This window comes from Colias philodice, chromosome 25, assembly GCF_061535455.1.
Source record: "Colias philodice isolate Cphi_HAF_F1 chromosome 25, ilColPhil1 Martin Lab GWU primary, whole genome shotgun sequence".
Lineage (NCBI taxonomy): Eukaryota > Metazoa > Arthropoda > Insecta > Lepidoptera > Pieridae > Colias > Colias philodice.
The window spans coordinates 1,035,842-1,054,801 of NC_143110.1; the positions used below are offsets into that span (position 1 = coordinate 1,035,842).

An 18,960-nucleotide genomic window follows, 5' to 3' on the forward strand; every position below is an offset into this window, starting at 1 on the left:
TAGGAGAGAAAATTAGGAAAAAAGCTGCCCATCATATTCAAACTCTAAACATTAGTAGAACAGCAGTCCCAATTTTACGAAGATCGTCATCTGTACCAATGAATAGAAATAAGACAATATTTGCAAAGAGAAATCACTTTCCATTAGTATCTGCTTGTGCGCTTACAATACATAAGTCTCAAGGTGGTACTTTTGATCAAATCGTTTATGAATACAATAAAAGTCACAGTCAGCAGCTGTTATATGTAGCATTATCACGAGTAACTGATATAAATGGATTGTTCATTGTCTCAAACACCGATGACAACAAATTTTATCATGGAAGAAAGCGTCCAGGGGGAATAGTTGATTTACAGTGTGAATTTGAAAGACTTTCAAATTCTCGCCTAATAACACAACAGGAAGAATTATATAACCTTGTAAATGAGAGTAACATTACACTATTTTCCTTCAACTGCCAAAGTTTACGTGCTCATGTTTCTGATCTGAATGATAAAGTATTAAAAAGGTCCACATTGCTGTTATTTTCCGAAACTTGGATGAAAAATGACGAACAAATTCTTATTGAAAATTTTTATTGCGTTACCCAATACAAACGACCCAACTCAACTGCTGGTGGAGTAGCTGTATATCATTCATCTACAGATACACTGAACAATGTAACACCAATTCAAAATATTTCACCAACTATATTATCACAAATTTCCGATGAGGTTTCACAAATTGGTGACATCGCCTTGGTTCGATGTGTTAATACGAATGACCAACCTGTGATTATCGTTGTTATTTATATTTCTATTTTCTACAAATACTAGCCTGACAAATATCATAAAATTTATTCATCAGCAATTACTTCACTTCACAATTGAAGGTTCTCGACTTTTAAATAGTAATTATCATGAATTACCGATGATTCTAACTGGAGATTTTAATGTTAATTTTCGCTCTCAGGAATCTCAGCCGTTAATTGATTTTTTAGAAGAAAAATTTGATTTATCTATGAATACTTCTCGACTTCATTCAACAACGCGTTTCGGTACAACGATAGATGCTGTATTTTCAAGAAAAGTAGCAAATTTAGAGAGTAAAATTTATGTTTCACATTATAGTTACCACAAACCTATAATTTCGTACGTAAGAAATTATGATGACATTCAATTACCTGTTTCGAATGAATAATATTAATATAACATTTAAATAATCTTTGTAAAGCACATGAATAATAAATATAATTAAATTATAATATAATATTTATTTATTTAAGTTAATATTTAATCATTTCAGTGATATATGTCGTCAACGCCAAAGAAGTTTTACTTCAATCGCGCGTAAAGGTTACACGCACACACTTTTTTTTGTGTTAATTGAGTGAGTGTGAAGCGACGTACAATTATTGTACCGGTGCATTCACATCAAACGAACATAGAGCTAAAAAAAAGTGTGTGCGTGTAACCTTTACGCGCGATTGAAGTAAAACTTCTTTGGCGTTGACGACATATATCACTGAAATGATTAAATATTAACTTAAATAAATAAATATTATATTATAATTTAATTATATTTATTATTCATGTGCTTTACAAAGATTATTTAAATGTTATATTAATATTATTCATTCGAAACAGGTAATTGAATGTCATCATAATTTCTTACGTACGAAATTATAGGTTTGTGGTAACTATAATGTGAAACATAAATTTTACTCTCTAAATTTGCTACTTTTCTTGAAAATACAGCATCTATCGTTGTACCGAAACGCGTTGTTGAATGAAGTCGAGAAGTATTCATAGATAAATCAAATTTTTCTTCTAAAAAATCAATTAACGGCTGAGATTCCTGAGAGCGAAAATTAACATTAAAATCTCCAGTTAGAATCATCGGTAATTCATGATAATTACTATTTAAAAGTCGAGAACCTTCAATTGTGAAGTGAAGTAATTGCTGATGAATAAATTTTATGATATTTGTCAGGCTAGTATTTGTAGAAAATAGAAATATAAATAACAACGATAATCACAGGTTGGTCATTCGTATTAACACATCGAACCAAGGCGATGTCACCAATTTGTGAAACCTCATCGGAAATTTGTGATAATATAGTTGGTGAAATATTTTGAATTGGTGTTACATTGTTCAGTGTATCTGTAGATGAATGATATACAGCTACTCCACCAGCAGTTGAGTTGGGTCGTTTGTATTGGGTAACGCAATAAAAATTTTCAATAAGAATTTGTTCGTCATTTTTCATCCAAGTTTCGGAAAATAACAGCAATGTGGACCTTTTTAATACTTTATCATTCAGATCAGAAACATGAGCACGTAAACTTTGGCAGTTGAAGGAAAATAGTGTAATGTTACTCTCATTTACAAGGTTATATAATTCTTCCTGTTGTGTTATTAGGCGAGAATTTGAAAGTCTTTCAAATTCACACTGTAAATCAACTATTCCCCCTGGACGCTTTCTTCCATGATAAAATTTGTTGTCATCGGTGTTTGAGACAATGAACAATCCATTTATATCAGTTACTCGTGATAATGCTACATATAACAGCTGCTGACTGTGACTTTTATTGTATTCATAAACGATTTGATCAAAAGTACCACCTTGAGACTTATGTATTGTAAGCGCACAAGCAGATACTAATGGAAAGTGATTTCTCTTTGCAAATATTGTCTTATTTCTATTCATTGGTACAGATGACGATCTTCGTAAAATTGGGACTGCTGTTCTACTAATGTTTAGAGTTTGAATATGATGGGCAGCTTTTTTCCTAATTTTCTCTCCTATCTTACCAGGAAACTCAAGCCATAAGCGTATGATGTTATCACTGTCATCACGTTCAATATACACTAACTTTCCAACACAACCGTTGGCTAAGCCATCAGATACATCAATATTGGTTGTAATAATGTAACATTTGTTAAGAACTAATATGATTTCATAAGGCGATCCTCCTGTATCAATAACTGACATTTTATGAAATTGTTGGCGTACATATGCTTCTTGTTCAACTGAATGACAACCTATATACATATCTGTTGCTATGGATACTACTTTGTCTTCAGCAATATTTAAAATAGATTGATTATAATCCGCAACATGTTTATTTTTATTTTTAATTTACTTATTTTAAAAGTAATAAATAAACAAGTATATTTAGAGATTTTCAAAAAATTTTGCAATTTAAAATAATGTTTTTAAAACTGTTGAATTTTTCATTCACTTTGCTATTCACAATTGATCCGTTTGAAAATTTGAGAATAAATAATCCTAATTGATTATGATAATATTTGCCACTAGCTGGCGTATAAGTCAAGAAGCGTGTAGTATATGACATATAGGTACTTACAACCAATCAGAATTATTATTTTTAAATGGCGGAAACTACGCAGACTATAGTAAGCGTTACTTCCGTCAGAAAATAAATCTGAGTTACTCCCTAGTCGCGCCTAAAGAAGTTTTACTTCAAAAATTCTAATTTCAACTTACCTCAGGCAAGAAAACCTCAGCATAATACATATACGGTATGGTCCCAGCTCCAACGGTATACGTGACAGTATAGAGGTACATAAACACGGCCGCCACCCAGTGGGGCCCCCAGTTGAATTGGATTTGAGTGCCGAGGGCTACACAGCTTACAGCTGCTGCTACTGATGAGTAGACCATGAGCGACTGGATGAGGGAGATAAGATTAGAAAAATAGAAGAAAATAGGAGAGATTGCAAAGAAAAGGAAACTGTTTCCATCAATACATTTTTTAGGGTTTTGAGCTGAACTGCAGTATGTAGATTTTCATAGATCCTTGGCAGTGAAAATCTGAACACTTAAGAAAAGAAACATCTTATAATTGTTCTTATTCTATTATAGGTAGATTAGAAGCCTTTTAAATCCATCTTCACGTTAATCAAACTCAAACTCAAACATTTATTTATTCAATTAGACTTCTTCTAGAAGCACTTTTGAAACGTCATTAAGTACATATTTTTAACATTTACCAACGATTCGGAAAGCAGTATCTACGGAGAAGAATCGGCAAGAAACTCCATAGTTGCTCTTTTTAATCATATCAGTTTTACAATTTTACAAATTACATATGTAACATCATAATAATTATACATATTAACATAATATGCCAAAGAACTGTCCTGTGGTTTTTACGCGACAACCCTCCATGGGTTTTTATCGTCCATATATTCCTTAATACTGTAATAGGCTCTCTGAACTAGTACATTTTTTATATAAGTTTTAAATTTAGAACTACTAAACTCTTCCAACACGCTCAACGCCTACACCAGCCCGAACACCAGCCACTACAGTCACTACCGCAAATATAAAACTAGAAACAGTTTCATTTTCAGTTCATATTTTAAGAAACTTTTTCAGTATAATTTGTATATAATACTCTGCTTCCGTCCCAAAACCTCCACAAAATATGCAGTAATCATGCCAGACACTATAGTAACGATCACGAAAGACTAGCCGACATGCTCGGTATAACCCACAGAACATATAAAAGAGGTTAGAAAGGCATTATAGGCGGGGCAGACGCGCCAAGGATATGAGCACTGCTCACATCATCATCATGCGTATGATTCGTTCCATTTTAAATCACGTGATCGCGCGGCGCTATGATTGGCTAGATTTGAAATTGCAAATATGTGCGTAAGCGGACTTGCGCGGACTTGGCCACACCCACAGGCGACACCGGTTCTTATAGGAACGGCGAATTATTGCCATTCTAACCTCTTTTATATGTTCTGTGGTATAACCATCTCGAACAGCGGTGCGGCGTACATCTGCACCACCACCAGACCTTGGAAGACGGTCGCGATGTAGACTACCAGACAGACGATACAAATGGCACTGAATCGACTCTATTATTAGTTAGATCGCGTAGTAAATAATTCTTATACAACGCGATCACCAGAACCAATCACTACAACCAATCATGTTTTTAGAAAAGTTTTGAGTGTTATCTTTATATTTGTTTTTAAATTCTCACCTTACGACCCATAGCCTCCACAAGATATGCAGCAATCATGCCAGCCACTATAGTAACAACCGCGAATATAACACTAGACACAGTAGCAGACATGCTCGGTATCGCCATCTCGAACAGCGGTGCTGCATACACCTGCACCACTACCAGACCTTGGAAGACGGTTGACGAGCTGAGTGTCAGACAGACGAACATCGCGCGACGAGTTGAGCGTGATTTTTCTGGAATGAAATGAAGTGTTATGTGGTGACTGGTGCTACATGACATTGAAGTAGTATTCAAGTGGTTTGAAGAAATTTTCGTATTATTTACAGTAAGAGTGATAGTTCTGCAATGATCTCTCGGGATTCGGGAACACCCTAGTGTTGAAATTTCTTTGGAAAAATTTTAATTCCAGCTCTGTTATAACTTAATAGATATACATTATAAATTATTTGGATACAATGTACACGCAGCTTGTATTTTTCTTCTGTTAAATAATATTAGGAAAAAATGCTTTTCAACTGCCAAATTTGTTTGTGTTTTTTTTGTATCATATAAATTTCGCAATATCATCCATAATATACTTACTTATGAACTGCAAAGTCGACAATTTTTCCTTTGTTTTAAATTCAGGCTTTAAAATCTCTTCTTCAGGTGTTTCTTCTGAAAATTTAATCACTTTAATTCTATCCATTTATTAATATTAATGTTGTTCTATATTTTTTAAACTATTGTCATGTAAAAGAAAATTTAAATTAGAAGGATATTCTTATATAATATCTATCTGGTATAAAACAATAAAAAATGCGAAAATATTGAATGTTATTTCGAGAAAACCTTTGAAAACTATAATATGTAATTACTTTAAGATTTAAGTAGGTAAGTACACAGATTAATATTTAGATAGTGGTACCGTCTAAGTCAGGATTTAATGTTCGTTTGATTTTGGCTATCTCTTGCTCAACTTCCTTTGAATCCGCACTTACACCTCTGTAGAAAGCGATTGATTGCGCTGCTTCCTGGAAAAATTTCAGTTATAATAATGTTTGGACTAATTTCATGCGTTAGGTAAAGAGCGTATTTAATTAAGGTTTGCATTAGGAATGATGTTTAAAAAAAATGATTGAATTCTGGTAAAACAACAAAATATAAACAAAATACATAAAGCGCACCTATCCTATCAGTCAATTCCCACAAAACAAGACAACGGTCAGTCTTTTCTAATTTTCATCTATACTAATAATATTATAAAGCTGAAGAGTTTGTTTGTTTGTTTGACCGCGCTAATTTTCAATTGCTCTCGGGGCTCACTGAAAATCGGTGCTGTGACGTTTTTTTTTACGTCACAGATGTTCACCGAGTGATTTCCCCTTTTAATGGTATCATGCTTCACAGACTACACACTTCAATGTGTATTTTTAAGTATTGTAGTAAGTAAGTATTGTAGCATATAAGTATTGTATAAATTGTTTTTCATTATGTACGTGTGAGGCTATGTGTCATTAAATAAACGTTTTTTCTTTCTTTCTTTCTTTCTTTCTAATCTCGGGAACTACTGGTCCGATTTGAAAAATTCTTTCGGTGTTAGATATCGAGTAAGGCTATAGGCTATATATCATCACGCTGCGCTAAGACAAACAGGAGTGGGCTGTGGGCCCACGCGGGTGAAACCGCGCGGCACAGCTAGTAATAATATAAACACTGTATCAAACTGCAGTTTCCGAACGATTAAAACCATCAGGCTCTAAACCTGTATTTGCAAACACCTTATTCAAATAAAAACATCAAACATACCTTTTCATTCCCCTTTATAATCAATATCAGCGGAGATTCCTTCACAAAACACAGCAGGACCATGCCAAGTACCGTCAGACTCAAGCACGTATAGTTCATCACTTGGTACTCAACCAGACCTCCCAGGAGGTACGATATCAGCATCCCCAGACCGTAGAACATCATGACTCCAGACGACATAGAACCACGGATCGAATCTTGGCAGATTTCATTGACATATAGCGGTATGGCGAGCATAGCGCTGCAAGTTATTCCGGAGACAAAAATAGAGGCTAAAACAGCTTCTACAGACGTACTTGCTACAACTATTGTCCAGCCGATCTGGAAGTTTTAAAGATAATCCATAGATACTAATATTATAAATGCGAAAGTAACTCTGTCTGTCTGTCTGTTACTCAATCACGCCTAAACTACTGAACCAATTTGCATGAAATTTGGTATGGAGATATTTTGATACCCAAGAAAGGACATAGGCTACCTTTTATTGTGAAATATGTACCACGGGCGAAGCCGGGGCGGACCTCTAGTATATGTATAAATAAGATACTGTATTTATTAAAATTCTTATAATATTTGTAATTATTATCTAAATAATACTAGAAAATCGACCATGGTTGTTTAGGCGTCGTCACTCAATGGCGAAAGCCATTTCGCATTTGAAGGTATGCGAATGATGATATTTTTTCCTATTATTTATAAATTAAAAGTATTATAGTTAGTAGTTTCAATACTTTTGTATTTGTAGTAAGTACCTAGGTCACCTAGGTACTTATTAAATTGTTTCAAGTTCAAGTTCCAATTTGTTAAACGATGAGCTCACACACAATAAGTAGTTTCTGATGAGCCAGATTTTAAATGTTTTATATATGTATATACATATATGTCGGAGAATTTAAATAACTCTCCATAATTAATTATAATTAGGTAGATATGTGAAATAATATTAAATAATGACTCAGTGCGCACACCTTGCGCGGTCGATGGTAGTACCGAGACTATATCATCGAGCTACTGACTCAAGGAATATAAACCATAGCATGGCCCGTAAGCCCATGCATTTCATATCAATTCAATATCGACATTATGTTGTACATCATAGAGTACATTATTATAGGAAGGTATATCCACATAACAACTACTCTGTTATGATTCTCTCACACGGCCATTCTGACAACGAGCGCGTTCTCGCGCGAACAATTCGACAAGTAATTTTGCAAATTACTTACTGCGTTGTTATTTCATTTGTTGTATTCAAACTCTTTTCCCTTCACGGTTTGTAACTTTTCACACCGACTCACAAATTATTACTCATCATCGTCATCATCGGCGATATCAACAACTGCTACTGTCGCCTAAAGGCGAAGCTTTGAATGTATTGTGTGTGTGTATTATATTGTAAGTGTAGAGCTCTGAACAAATACTGGAACTACATGCAGCGCGGAGCCTGACATGTACTGTAGTCACATGAAGCGCAATGCTTCGCACAAAATCTGGAACTACATACAGCGCGGAGCCTCATATGTACTGTGACTACAAGGAGCTTAAAGCTACCCACAACAACTGGAACTACATGCAGCGCGGAGCCTGCCATGTACTGTGATCACAAGGAGCGCAATGCTACCCATAACATCTGGAACTACATGCAGCGCGGAGCCTGCCATGTACTGTGATCACAAGGAGCGCAATGCTACCCATAACATTTGGAACTACATGCAGCGCGGAGCTTGCCATGTATTGGTGTGTGTGTGTGTGTATTATATTGTAAGTGTAGAGCTCTGAACAAATACTGGAACTACATGCAGCGCGGAGCCTGACATGTACTGTAGTCACATGAAGCGCAATGCTTCGCACAAAATCTGGAACTACATACAGCGCGGAGCCTCATATGTACTGTGACTACAAGGAGCTTAAAGCTACCCACAACAACTGGAACTACACGAAGCGCGAAGCTTCCAATGTACTGTGATCACAAGGAGCGCAATGCTACCCATAACATCTGGAACTACATGCAGCGCGGAGCCTGCCATGTACTGTGATCACAAGGAGCGCAAGCGCTACCCACAACTACACGAAGCGCGGAGCTTCCAATGTACAATATGACATACACGCCTTGCTATGTCAAACACAGAGCTATTATTGAGCTATTAAATTGTGGTGTGCATGTGTGTTATGAAACTTTTGTGTAATACTTAGATTAACTATACGGAACTATGTAACAACTAAAGGAATAAATAGGTAAAAATAATAAAATAAAACAAAAATAAAATTATACGGAGTATGTATTTATTTATTAATAATACTTTATTGTACAAAACAATGTAAGGAAATCTAGTACAGACTTATAAGGTAAAAATATTTTACACAATATGCGGCCTTATTGCTCACACACAGCAATCTCTGCCAGGCTGGAAGTTACTGGAAGTAAGGAGTAACTTGTGGACTACATTTTTTTTTTCATTCATTGACTCACTTTCCAACTGCGGCCTCCAGTTTGAGACTCGATTCGATACCTCTCGTTATCGCAAATTTTAGATTATTTTGCATGGACTGGAGAACTTCTCTCCTAAGTCAGTAATAAACATCGTAGAACACGCCATCAATTCGTCATCCAGTGACACTATTTACAGGAATACACAAAACCACCTTGCACCTATAACTTGATGTATACTAGGTATAATAACAACACTTTACAATTGGGGCAGAGTAACAACTAATAATTAATTTACGAAGACTGAACCCGGTTCTAAAGTCGCACCGACTTCCGTATCATTTACCACTACTGACGATATCACATTGTCATTGTCTACCTTCAGACGATTCCATAATCAGAAATGACTGTCAAAACAAGTAAAATAACATTGATGTTACAATCGGCTTTTCTTTCTTACTAACACAAAATCATCAACATTAAACAGAATGCTTTTTTTTTCAATACGAGCCTTATAGACGTGCAATTGCTCGTCCATCCTGACTTTTGTGTTATTTCTAATTTCAAATAGGTCAACTACTAAAGTGTTGACACTCGTACTAAAACATTATTACACGGTGGACTTGCAGCCTATAGACAATTGCAATGGGCTGTCGCCTGTGCTGTGCGTTTCTTTCATACAATACAATTCAAAGTAAGTTGAATTTTGCCAATAATTGTAGAATGCGAATATCTACGTTCATGATTTTCAGCGATAATGAAACAATGAACTTAAGAACAGACATAAACCTTTTAAAATAACCCGTTAGCGCAACTCATCCCGCTTGTAATTTTGTAAAACTCAAAAGAACACTGTCAACACAAGTCTATGAGTTCGCTACCTGCAAATGACGTAGCTTGATCGGCTACGGCTAGCTACTATTCCTTTCAGCGCCTTAAATAAGACAACAAAAACACAGCGCTTAACATGCTCTTTTTTTTTTGTGAAAACACATTTTTAACAGGAGCTAGGTGACAATATTTACCAGTAAATGCGTCAACAATTACCAATGCGCATTTCTTAAACTCGTAAGTGCCATTCGTATCGATTCTAATGTATGAAGTGGCTCTGACACATTTTCTATCGGATGTTAAGTCGACTGTCCAGCTCTAGAGGGCCTTTTATTAACTTTGCGATGTTAAAACGTTCAATGTACGTTCTAACGAAATTACACTAAATTTTTGCAGGATTTCCAAACTTAAATGTTTCAAATAATCATGAAATGATTGTATCAATAAACGAATGATAACACTTCATTTGCACCTAACAAAACAAGAAGTTTATATAGCAGGCATTTTTTTTATCGTATGTGACAACCTTAAACTTAAATCAATAATGTCATTTCATCGCACATGTCGCGAATCTTTACTATTTTTGCCCGAATTGAACATTATGTGGAGACAATTAGTTTCTACTAATCAAATCTACATGCGGTATTCTTGCACCCTTGCGTAGGTACCGACATCGAAATCAAAAGCTTGTATGTAAGCCCATCATCTATGAACACGAGGAGAAAATCTTTTTCTTATGACATGATGCTTTGAGACTATTTTAATCTGTTAATATTTTAAAATGATAACGCTTAATTAATTATGCTTGAGGTCTTCTTAAACCTTTTAACTCTATTCAATAACTATGATAACAACTTTCTGTGTCAGTGATTCTTTGATTTTAATATTCGATTTTTAAGTTGATCATTACTTTCTTGTAGGAAAATTGAACCATAATAATCTATTGAACAGGAATCTGTGTGTACTTCAACAACGAGATTTGTCCGAAAATCGTTAATAAAGAAGCAGACGTCATTATTTTTTGTTTTGTTAATTTCTCCGCAGGTGGGTGTCCGTATGCGAAGTGTACCAATCCTACTTTACGTCTTTTTTTATTTATTTCATACAATAGGGGCTTAGACTTAAGAAAAGCTAGGAGTAATCTCTCTACAATACCTCACGAATAAATATCTCTTATTTATCTGACGAAGCTACCGTTCGATGTTATGAAACCTTGCGGTGAATACCTATTCAATGTTGTAACAGCAACTTGCATTTATTCCAATTAAATGAAAACTCTGAGCAAGTGAGACTTTTAATACTCCTTTTAAACAAAAGATTGTAACTTCTTATGATTTTGAAAACTCGAACATCGTTGAATATAAAAAGTAGCTATGAAGTCGCATAATTTATCTAGTCCTTGGTTAACAACAAGGGCATTACAAAGCCTTATAAACGTTGAAAGAACTATAGATTGTGCTAGTGTTGTATTCACAAGTCTTATTTCCATTTCACAAAATTCGTGCTTTACTTTCAATGATGGGTCACACAGGATGAACATAATTAAAATCATTGGAATCCGCGTCTATAAATTCAATATTATTGTCCGCAAAAACAAATATTTTTTATTTTAAATTCACGAATAATTTGACTCCCATTGTTATTCATAATCAAACTACGTCCGGCTCTAGTAAAAACATCTCAACCTGTTACTTCATCCCCGAAAGTACTCGAAAGTCTACAACAACCAAAGCTCATAATATTTACATCATTAACAGTCATAGGTAATGTTGTACGGGCGAATGAATAGGTTGATACAGTGCCAATTCTTGTTACGCGAGTGTATACAAACTCTAGAGGCCTGGTCATGTTATCCATGGCTATCCTTTTACAAAGGAAAAAAAAACAATCGGACCCGCTGTCAATAAGGCACTTGAACTTAACGCCGGCAACATCTGTGACTGTAAGCAGGGTATCGTGCTGTAAACACACATTAACAGGGTATTGTTTCTTAAAGAGCGTGCCGCCCGTTGCTTAGAAAAACAAACCTCTTCTATGTGACCAAATTTATGACTATAAGTGCGTTGTTGTACTTTTTCTTAAATATTCAACGGACCTTTGTTATTCTTAATGATTAAACTAACTGATTTTGTTTCATAGGCGAGATTTACCGTCACGTTTGTAATGACATGTGAACACACAGTTATAGCAAACAATTTGCAACATGCGACGCTTTAATTGATTTGTGCCAAAATGTCTATCAAGACCCACAAAATCAATCGGCGTGTATCATAATAAATCAGATCATACCTGGTCATCTGCAATACCTTCTACCACGAATTTACTATATTCGCGTAGTTCCAGCCCCTTCGCAGCCGGTCGGTTTCAAGAACTTTGTAGTGGAGCACTCGATGTATGTTGAAACTCGATCATTTTTTTACCATACCATATCTCGAAAAAGGTATTTCCTCTCGCTTCTTAGCTTCTTTCCAAGTTCAGAATAATGTCCTCACAGGTAGATAAAGGCTGGCTTCGTAGTCGGTACAGGAATCCGATGATAGTTTATTTCGTTACACCATTGTGCTGCCGTAAACTCGCTATCATTCGGGTCGTACATCCGTATGTAAACATCATTATAGTTTACCTTCCTTAATTATGCGTTAGACCCGGAAACAAGGTGTTTCGTTTCGGGAAAGTGTATCTGCCATTTCTTTTAACAGGGATGCGCAAGACATGATGATTGCGAAACCCACACACAACTTTGTCGTTGTCGTGCTAACATTCTCATGATTAATTGGTGGAAACTGTGGTTCTTCTCGAACCTCATTAACACTAGCTATATCTTCTTGAATCTCACTAACACTATCACTCGTTTCACTCACTTGCAGATTTGCACCGTTTAACAAAGTTTCGTATTGGAATCGGGGTAATAAGTGCCGATCCCACCGCTGCTGTCGGAGAATTTAAATAACTCTCCATAATTAATTATAATTAGGTAGATATGTGAAATAATATTAAATAATGACTCAGTGCGCACACCTTGCGCGGTCGATGGTAGTACCGAGACTATATCATCGAGCTACTGACTCAAGGAATATAAACCATAGCATGGCCCGTAAGCCCATGCATTTCATAATATCAATTCAATATCGACATTATGATGTACATCATAGAGTACATTATTATAGGAAGGTATATCCACATAACAACTACTCTGTTATGATTCTCTCACATATATTTTTTTGTTTAAAAAATAAATTTATATTTTTTTCACGTTTGTTAATAGTCCATTTACAGCTATTGTATATTAAACACATTAAATCAATAAATAACAACCCACCAATTGCAATAAGCAGAACAGAACACACGTGTTCTTCCTCCCCAATCCATCCATGATCATCCCAGAGAACGGTATGGCCATCATTGCGCTGATAGATGAGAGACTGCCCAGTAGGGACAGTTCGGTTTCAGTCATCACTCGATCCAGGGTCGTGTTGGGGGAACTGAAGAGACCAAGGACAGAAGAGGGCCAGGTGTACGATATGCCCATTGTCATGACCAGGTAGCTCACTGGAAACAAATGATTATTATATTTTATTTAGGGCCGATATGCTTGGATAATACTTATCCGTCCAATAAAGTATTACACGATAATATTAAAATGTCACGTAAACTGTCAAATACGGGCAATTAGAATACGTTTTTAAAATGGTAGTTTTATATACATTATTCGACGAATAAGTTTTATCCAAGCATTGAAAAATCGGCCCTTAGTAGGACAGTTGCTTTTCAGTAGGTCAAATGTCGTGGTTGAGGCGTGTTAAATAATGAAGGTAAAAAGCGCTTAGCTATGACATGTCTACTCTATAAATCTCTACTATGAATTGATAACCTCCTCCTTTTTTTGAAGTTGGTTAAAAAGAGAATGTCTAATAAATAAATGTGAGATTTAGTACGAGTTGTCACATTTAAAAAGTTTTGAAAAAGTCCCGTAATATCTATTAAGTAATCTGATTTATTATTTGAATGGTTAACTAATAAATAATATACGTCCCTAGTCTAATCTTCTTATATATAAAAATGAATCGCAAAATGTGTTGGTAAGCGCATAACTCGAGAACGGCTGAACCGATTTCGATAATTCTTTTTTTATTATATTCCTTGAAGTACGAGGATGGTTCTTATGTAGAGAAAACGTAAACATGTACCACGGGCGAAGCCGGGGCGGACCGCTAGTCTTATATATAAAAATGAATCGCAAAATGTGTTGGTAAGCGCATAACTCGAGAACGGCTGAACCGATTTCGATAATTCTTTTTTTATTATATTCCTTGAAGTACGAGGATGGTTTTTATGTAGAGAAAACGTAAATATGTACCACGGGCGAAGCCGGGGCGGACCGCTAGTAATTAATAATTATTTTTGATTCCCATAACATAATATTTTCTTATTGACAAAGATTACTATATATTTTCAATAATAATTTTATTCAAACAAGTAGATAGAGAAAATTTCATGAACGAGCGCTTGAAAAATCCCAACATCGTAATATAAATAATGTAATAAAAACATTTTTTTTAATCTGCCAAATAGAGATTCTAAATTAACATGCTCCAAATGTGGGAATTACGTCTCATAACATGTGTTGATAAATTACAAACAATGTTTAATGTCTGTTAAAACAATATTATATTAGTAATCGTAAAGATTACGCGTTTATTGTTTCGCGACGCTCCATGGTGTTGTTATAGAAAATTACTATCATAATCAAATAATGTTTTATTTTTTCGTTATTGTATGAAATGAAGTGTACTTTCAAGCTGCCAATAATAATTAGGAAAATAATAATAAAACCCCTCGTTCTTCGAACTTCGAAATTACGTTGCATCTACTGAAAATCTACTGAAAAACATCTATTGAAATTTTTATACAACGAGCGTTGTTGAAATTGTTATACAACGAGCGAGCCTGAGTAAAATCCATACTAATATTATAAATGCGAAAGTAACTCTGTCTGTCTGTCTGTTACTCAATCACGCCTGAACTACTGAACCAATTTGCATGAAATTTGGTATAGATATATTTTGATACCCGAGAAAGGACATAGGATAGGTTTTATCCCGGAAATCCTACGGGAACGGGTTTTTCTCTGAAAACGCGGGTGAAGCCGCGGGCGGAAAGCTAGTGCATAATATAACAAGCTCATGCATGACAGCAACCAATTATCCATTTAGATTTTAAAAGATCATTTAAGCATGAGACCACTAATTTCAAATTGTAACTAGTAGGTACAATCTACAGGGTGTCCCAAAAAGTAGTGATGAACGGAAGCTGGGAGGTAGAGGACCAAGAGGGCTATCCGAATCACCCCCATGTGTGTTATGCGATTTTTCGTATTTTCGGAGTTATTACATTTTTTTCAATTTTTCATCTATCGCCGAGTACGATGAGATTTTTATTTATGGTGACGTGAATTATTGCGCTAGATGCTTGATTTTTTTTGTGTGCTAAGCTGAAAGATAGGCCAATTCAGTATGGTAACATTTACTATCGTTAGATCTTCGAATGGAATAAAAAAAAGAATTAAATGCCAAGAAAGATAAAATTACCCAGTATGTTCATAACTTCAAGGGCCCATAAAAAAATAAAATCACATAAAAAAGGTTTTCCATTTGGCTTTTAAAAACTTGCTCTATCGATCAGGTAGCCACCATAAAAATTTCATTTTATTATTCTGAAGGCTTCAATCGAAAAATTGAAATCTAAATGTGGTAAGTGCAAAATTTTTATTAACATGATGATCATTAAAACCAATAAATAGGTGTTTAATTACCAGAATTTTTTTAAATAGCCCCGCTGTTGCTCAGTGCAAGTGCAACATCACCGTAAAAAGTTGTCTTTTAAATGTCTGAATGCTTTTTTATCATTTTTAATGGTTTCTTCTGCTACTATGAATTTCCGGGTTATTTCGTCCAAATTGGGGCATAAAAATTTTGCACTTACCACATTTAGATTTCAATTTTTCGATTGAAGCCTTCAGAATAATAAAATGAAATTTTTAGGGTAGCTACCTGATCGATAGAGCAAGTTTTTAAAAGCCAAATGGAAAACCTTTTTTATGTGATTTTATTTTTTTATGGGCCCTTGAAGTTATGAACATACTGGGTAATTTTATCTTTCATAGCATTTAATTCTTTTTTTTATTCCATTCGAAGATCTAACGATAGTAAATGTTACCATACTGAATTGGCCTATCTTTCAGCTTAGCACACAAAAAAAAACAAGCATCTAGCGCAATAATTCACGTCACCATAAATAAAAATCTCATCGTACTCGGCGATAGATGAAAAATTGAAAAAAATGTAATAACTCCGAAAATACGAAAAATCGCATAACACACATGGGGGTGATTCGGATAGCCCTCTAAGTCCTCTACCTCCCAGCTTCAGTATATCACTACTTTTTGGGACACCCTGTATATAAAAATGATACCCGTTTTCCTTGGTCATGGCATCACGCGTGAACGGGTGGACCGATTTCGATAATTCTTTTTTTATTATATTCCTTAAATGGAGGTTTTTATGTAGATAAATTTTTATGTGGATGGTTTTTATGTGGATGGTCTTATGTAGAGAAAATTTAAATATGTACCACGGGCGAAACCGGGGCGGACCGCTAGTCAATTATATTTTTTCATAAAAAAGCTTCCTTGTATGAAGTTTGTCTCAGTAAAAAAATAGAAATTTTAGCTCTCATTTTAAGCTCATCATAGACAATGAAGATGACAATCTATACTAATATTATAAAGCTGAACAGTTTGTTTGTTTGTTTGAACGCGCTAATCTCGGGAACTACTGGTCCGATTTGAAAAATTCTTTCGGTGTTAGATAACCCATTTATCGAGGAAGGTTATAGGCTATATATCATCACGCTACGATCAACAGGGGTGGAGCCACGGGGGTGAAACCGCGCGGAGCAGCTAGTAGGTATAAAAATATATAATATGTATTCATAAAACACTAAAAATCATAACTATTATGATAATGACGTATTATCTTTTGTTTGTTTATTGTTTAAAATGATAAAATTAAGATAATGGAACGCGTCTTAGACATTGTTGCTTTACGACTAAGGTATGAAATTACTAATTACGAGGTATTTCACTACTTAGTATAAAACAAAGTCGCTTTTTCTGTCTCAATGTATGCTTAAATCTTTTAAACTACACAACGGCTTTTGTTCCGGTTTTTTAAATAGATAGAGTGAATCAAGAAAAAGGTTTTAGTACATACCTAATATAGGTTTTAACGCGGGAGAAGCCGCGGGTGGAAAGGGTAACTATAAAAGCGAAGTGCGAACGTATGTATGTACGACTTTTCAGTGACTGATTTAAAAAAAAAGCTTATTTGCGAGCGCAGGATATTCAAACTTAGAGCATTGTTTTAGAGAGTTTAATGCTCTACTTAAGTATTCAAAGCTTCATATTCAAGAGTTTTATTTTAAAATTACCATTTTATATTAACTAAAAAGTATAAGTTCAATATGTATAATTTATATAGCAGCTGTTGTCTACAATATGAAGACAGTTGATGATCTGAAGATTTTATGCTATAATAAACGATTAGTATCAACTATTATCACACGTCTGTGAAAACAAGTTTATTTGCTTAATCTTTGAGAGATTCACTGATTTACGCTGCGTTCTGACAAAAGCGAGTCAGATGCTTTCAAAACTTTTGTTATTTCTGACATATATCACATTTTTACACGCTTTTTATTAGCTTCACCTGTATGTTTGTTTGTAACCGACTTCTTTGGGCGCAATTTAGATCCACTTTAAACGGCCAGATTTCGTTCAAACTTTGTAGATTTATTTAGGACCGATGATAATACACTAATTTGATAAAATAAATAATAGTTAAAAAAAAATAAAAAACACGCTTTTTATAGAAAACCGAACTAAAAGCGTGTTTTTTAGTTTTTTTATTATAGGTATCGAATCTTAAAAATTAAAAATCGTACATGCTATGTACCCGGAAGGAATTAATCGTGAAATCTGTTGCTGGGATGTCACCGATTAACTATGATATTTGATGACACTACAATTACTTTGCCTTATTTTTTATGGGCCCTCTTCACAATGGGCAGCGTTGGCCCAACAAATTATCGTCGATGTTTGCCCTTACGACGATTATGAATAAACGTCTACAATGACGGTTGATCATAGACATTTAGGCTCTACACTATTGTGATTGCCTCTACTTGCCCAACACTGCCCATTGTGAAGACGGAGCATTATGTGACAGGAAGGTGACTGAACAGTCGTAATGCGTCACTTATTTTCTAATCTGCACAGACTGAGTTTGTGTGTTTATTTAATAAATAAATAGGTGCCTAGGTATGAACAAACTTACTAACAGATAAAATTATATCGGTATAATTCTATGTAGATTGTAGTTTGTACGCATATTTACTTTTATAATTATGATAAAACAATAGAGTTACGTTGAATTAGATTTCTAATGAATGATAACGTAGTTCACTCAGCGCCATCTAGTCTTACATTTACGAAGCAATATTACGGAAAACTAAAATACATAATCATTGTTAATCTAGGTTACCATCTATATGTGTGCTAAATTTCATTGTTATCGGTTCAGTAGTTTTTACGTGAAAGAGTAACAAACATCCAAACATCCATACATCCATATATCCATACATCCATACATCCATCCAAACTTTCGAGTTAATAATAGTATTAAGATTAAGATTGTTAATCTAAGTTACCATCTATATGACGTGTGCTAAATTTCATTTTAATCGGTTCTGTAGTATTTGCGTGAAAGAGTAATAAACATACATACTCATACATCCTCACAAATTTTCGCATTTATAATATCAAGTAGGATTTGCTTATGTACTAAACATTATCATAAAGCCAAATCA

General features: G+C 34.7%; 1 protein-coding gene and 1 long non-coding RNA gene across 2 annotated transcripts in view; one reads left to right on the forward strand and one right to left on the reverse strand.

The window, feature by feature from the left end:
- The window catches only part of LOC149477156 (uncharacterized), a 145,457-nt gene that overhangs the window by 80,255 nt on the left and 46,242 nt on the right, over positions 1 to 18,960 (forward strand). The gene's annotated exons all lie outside the window — the stretch shown is intronic.
- LOC149477164 (facilitated trehalose transporter Tret1-like) overlaps positions 1 to 18,960 on the reverse strand; it is a 30,539-nt gene that overhangs the window by 1,740 nt on the left and 9,839 nt on the right. The window contains exons 2-7 of the mRNA XM_089710614.1: positions 13,355 to 13,584; positions 6,777 to 7,097; positions 5,896 to 6,001; positions 5,571 to 5,645; positions 5,004 to 5,221; positions 3,491 to 3,673 (exon numbers count right to left, since the gene is read on the reverse strand). Of these exons, the coding sequence (XP_089566740.1) occupies positions 3,491 to 3,673; positions 5,004 to 5,221; positions 5,571 to 5,645; positions 5,896 to 6,001; positions 6,777 to 7,097; positions 13,355 to 13,570 (1,119 nt within the window). The 5' untranslated portion in view covers positions 13,571 to 13,584. The remainder of the gene's footprint in view (positions 1 to 3,490; positions 3,674 to 5,003; positions 5,222 to 5,570; positions 5,646 to 5,895; positions 6,002 to 6,776; positions 7,098 to 13,354; positions 13,585 to 18,960) is intronic.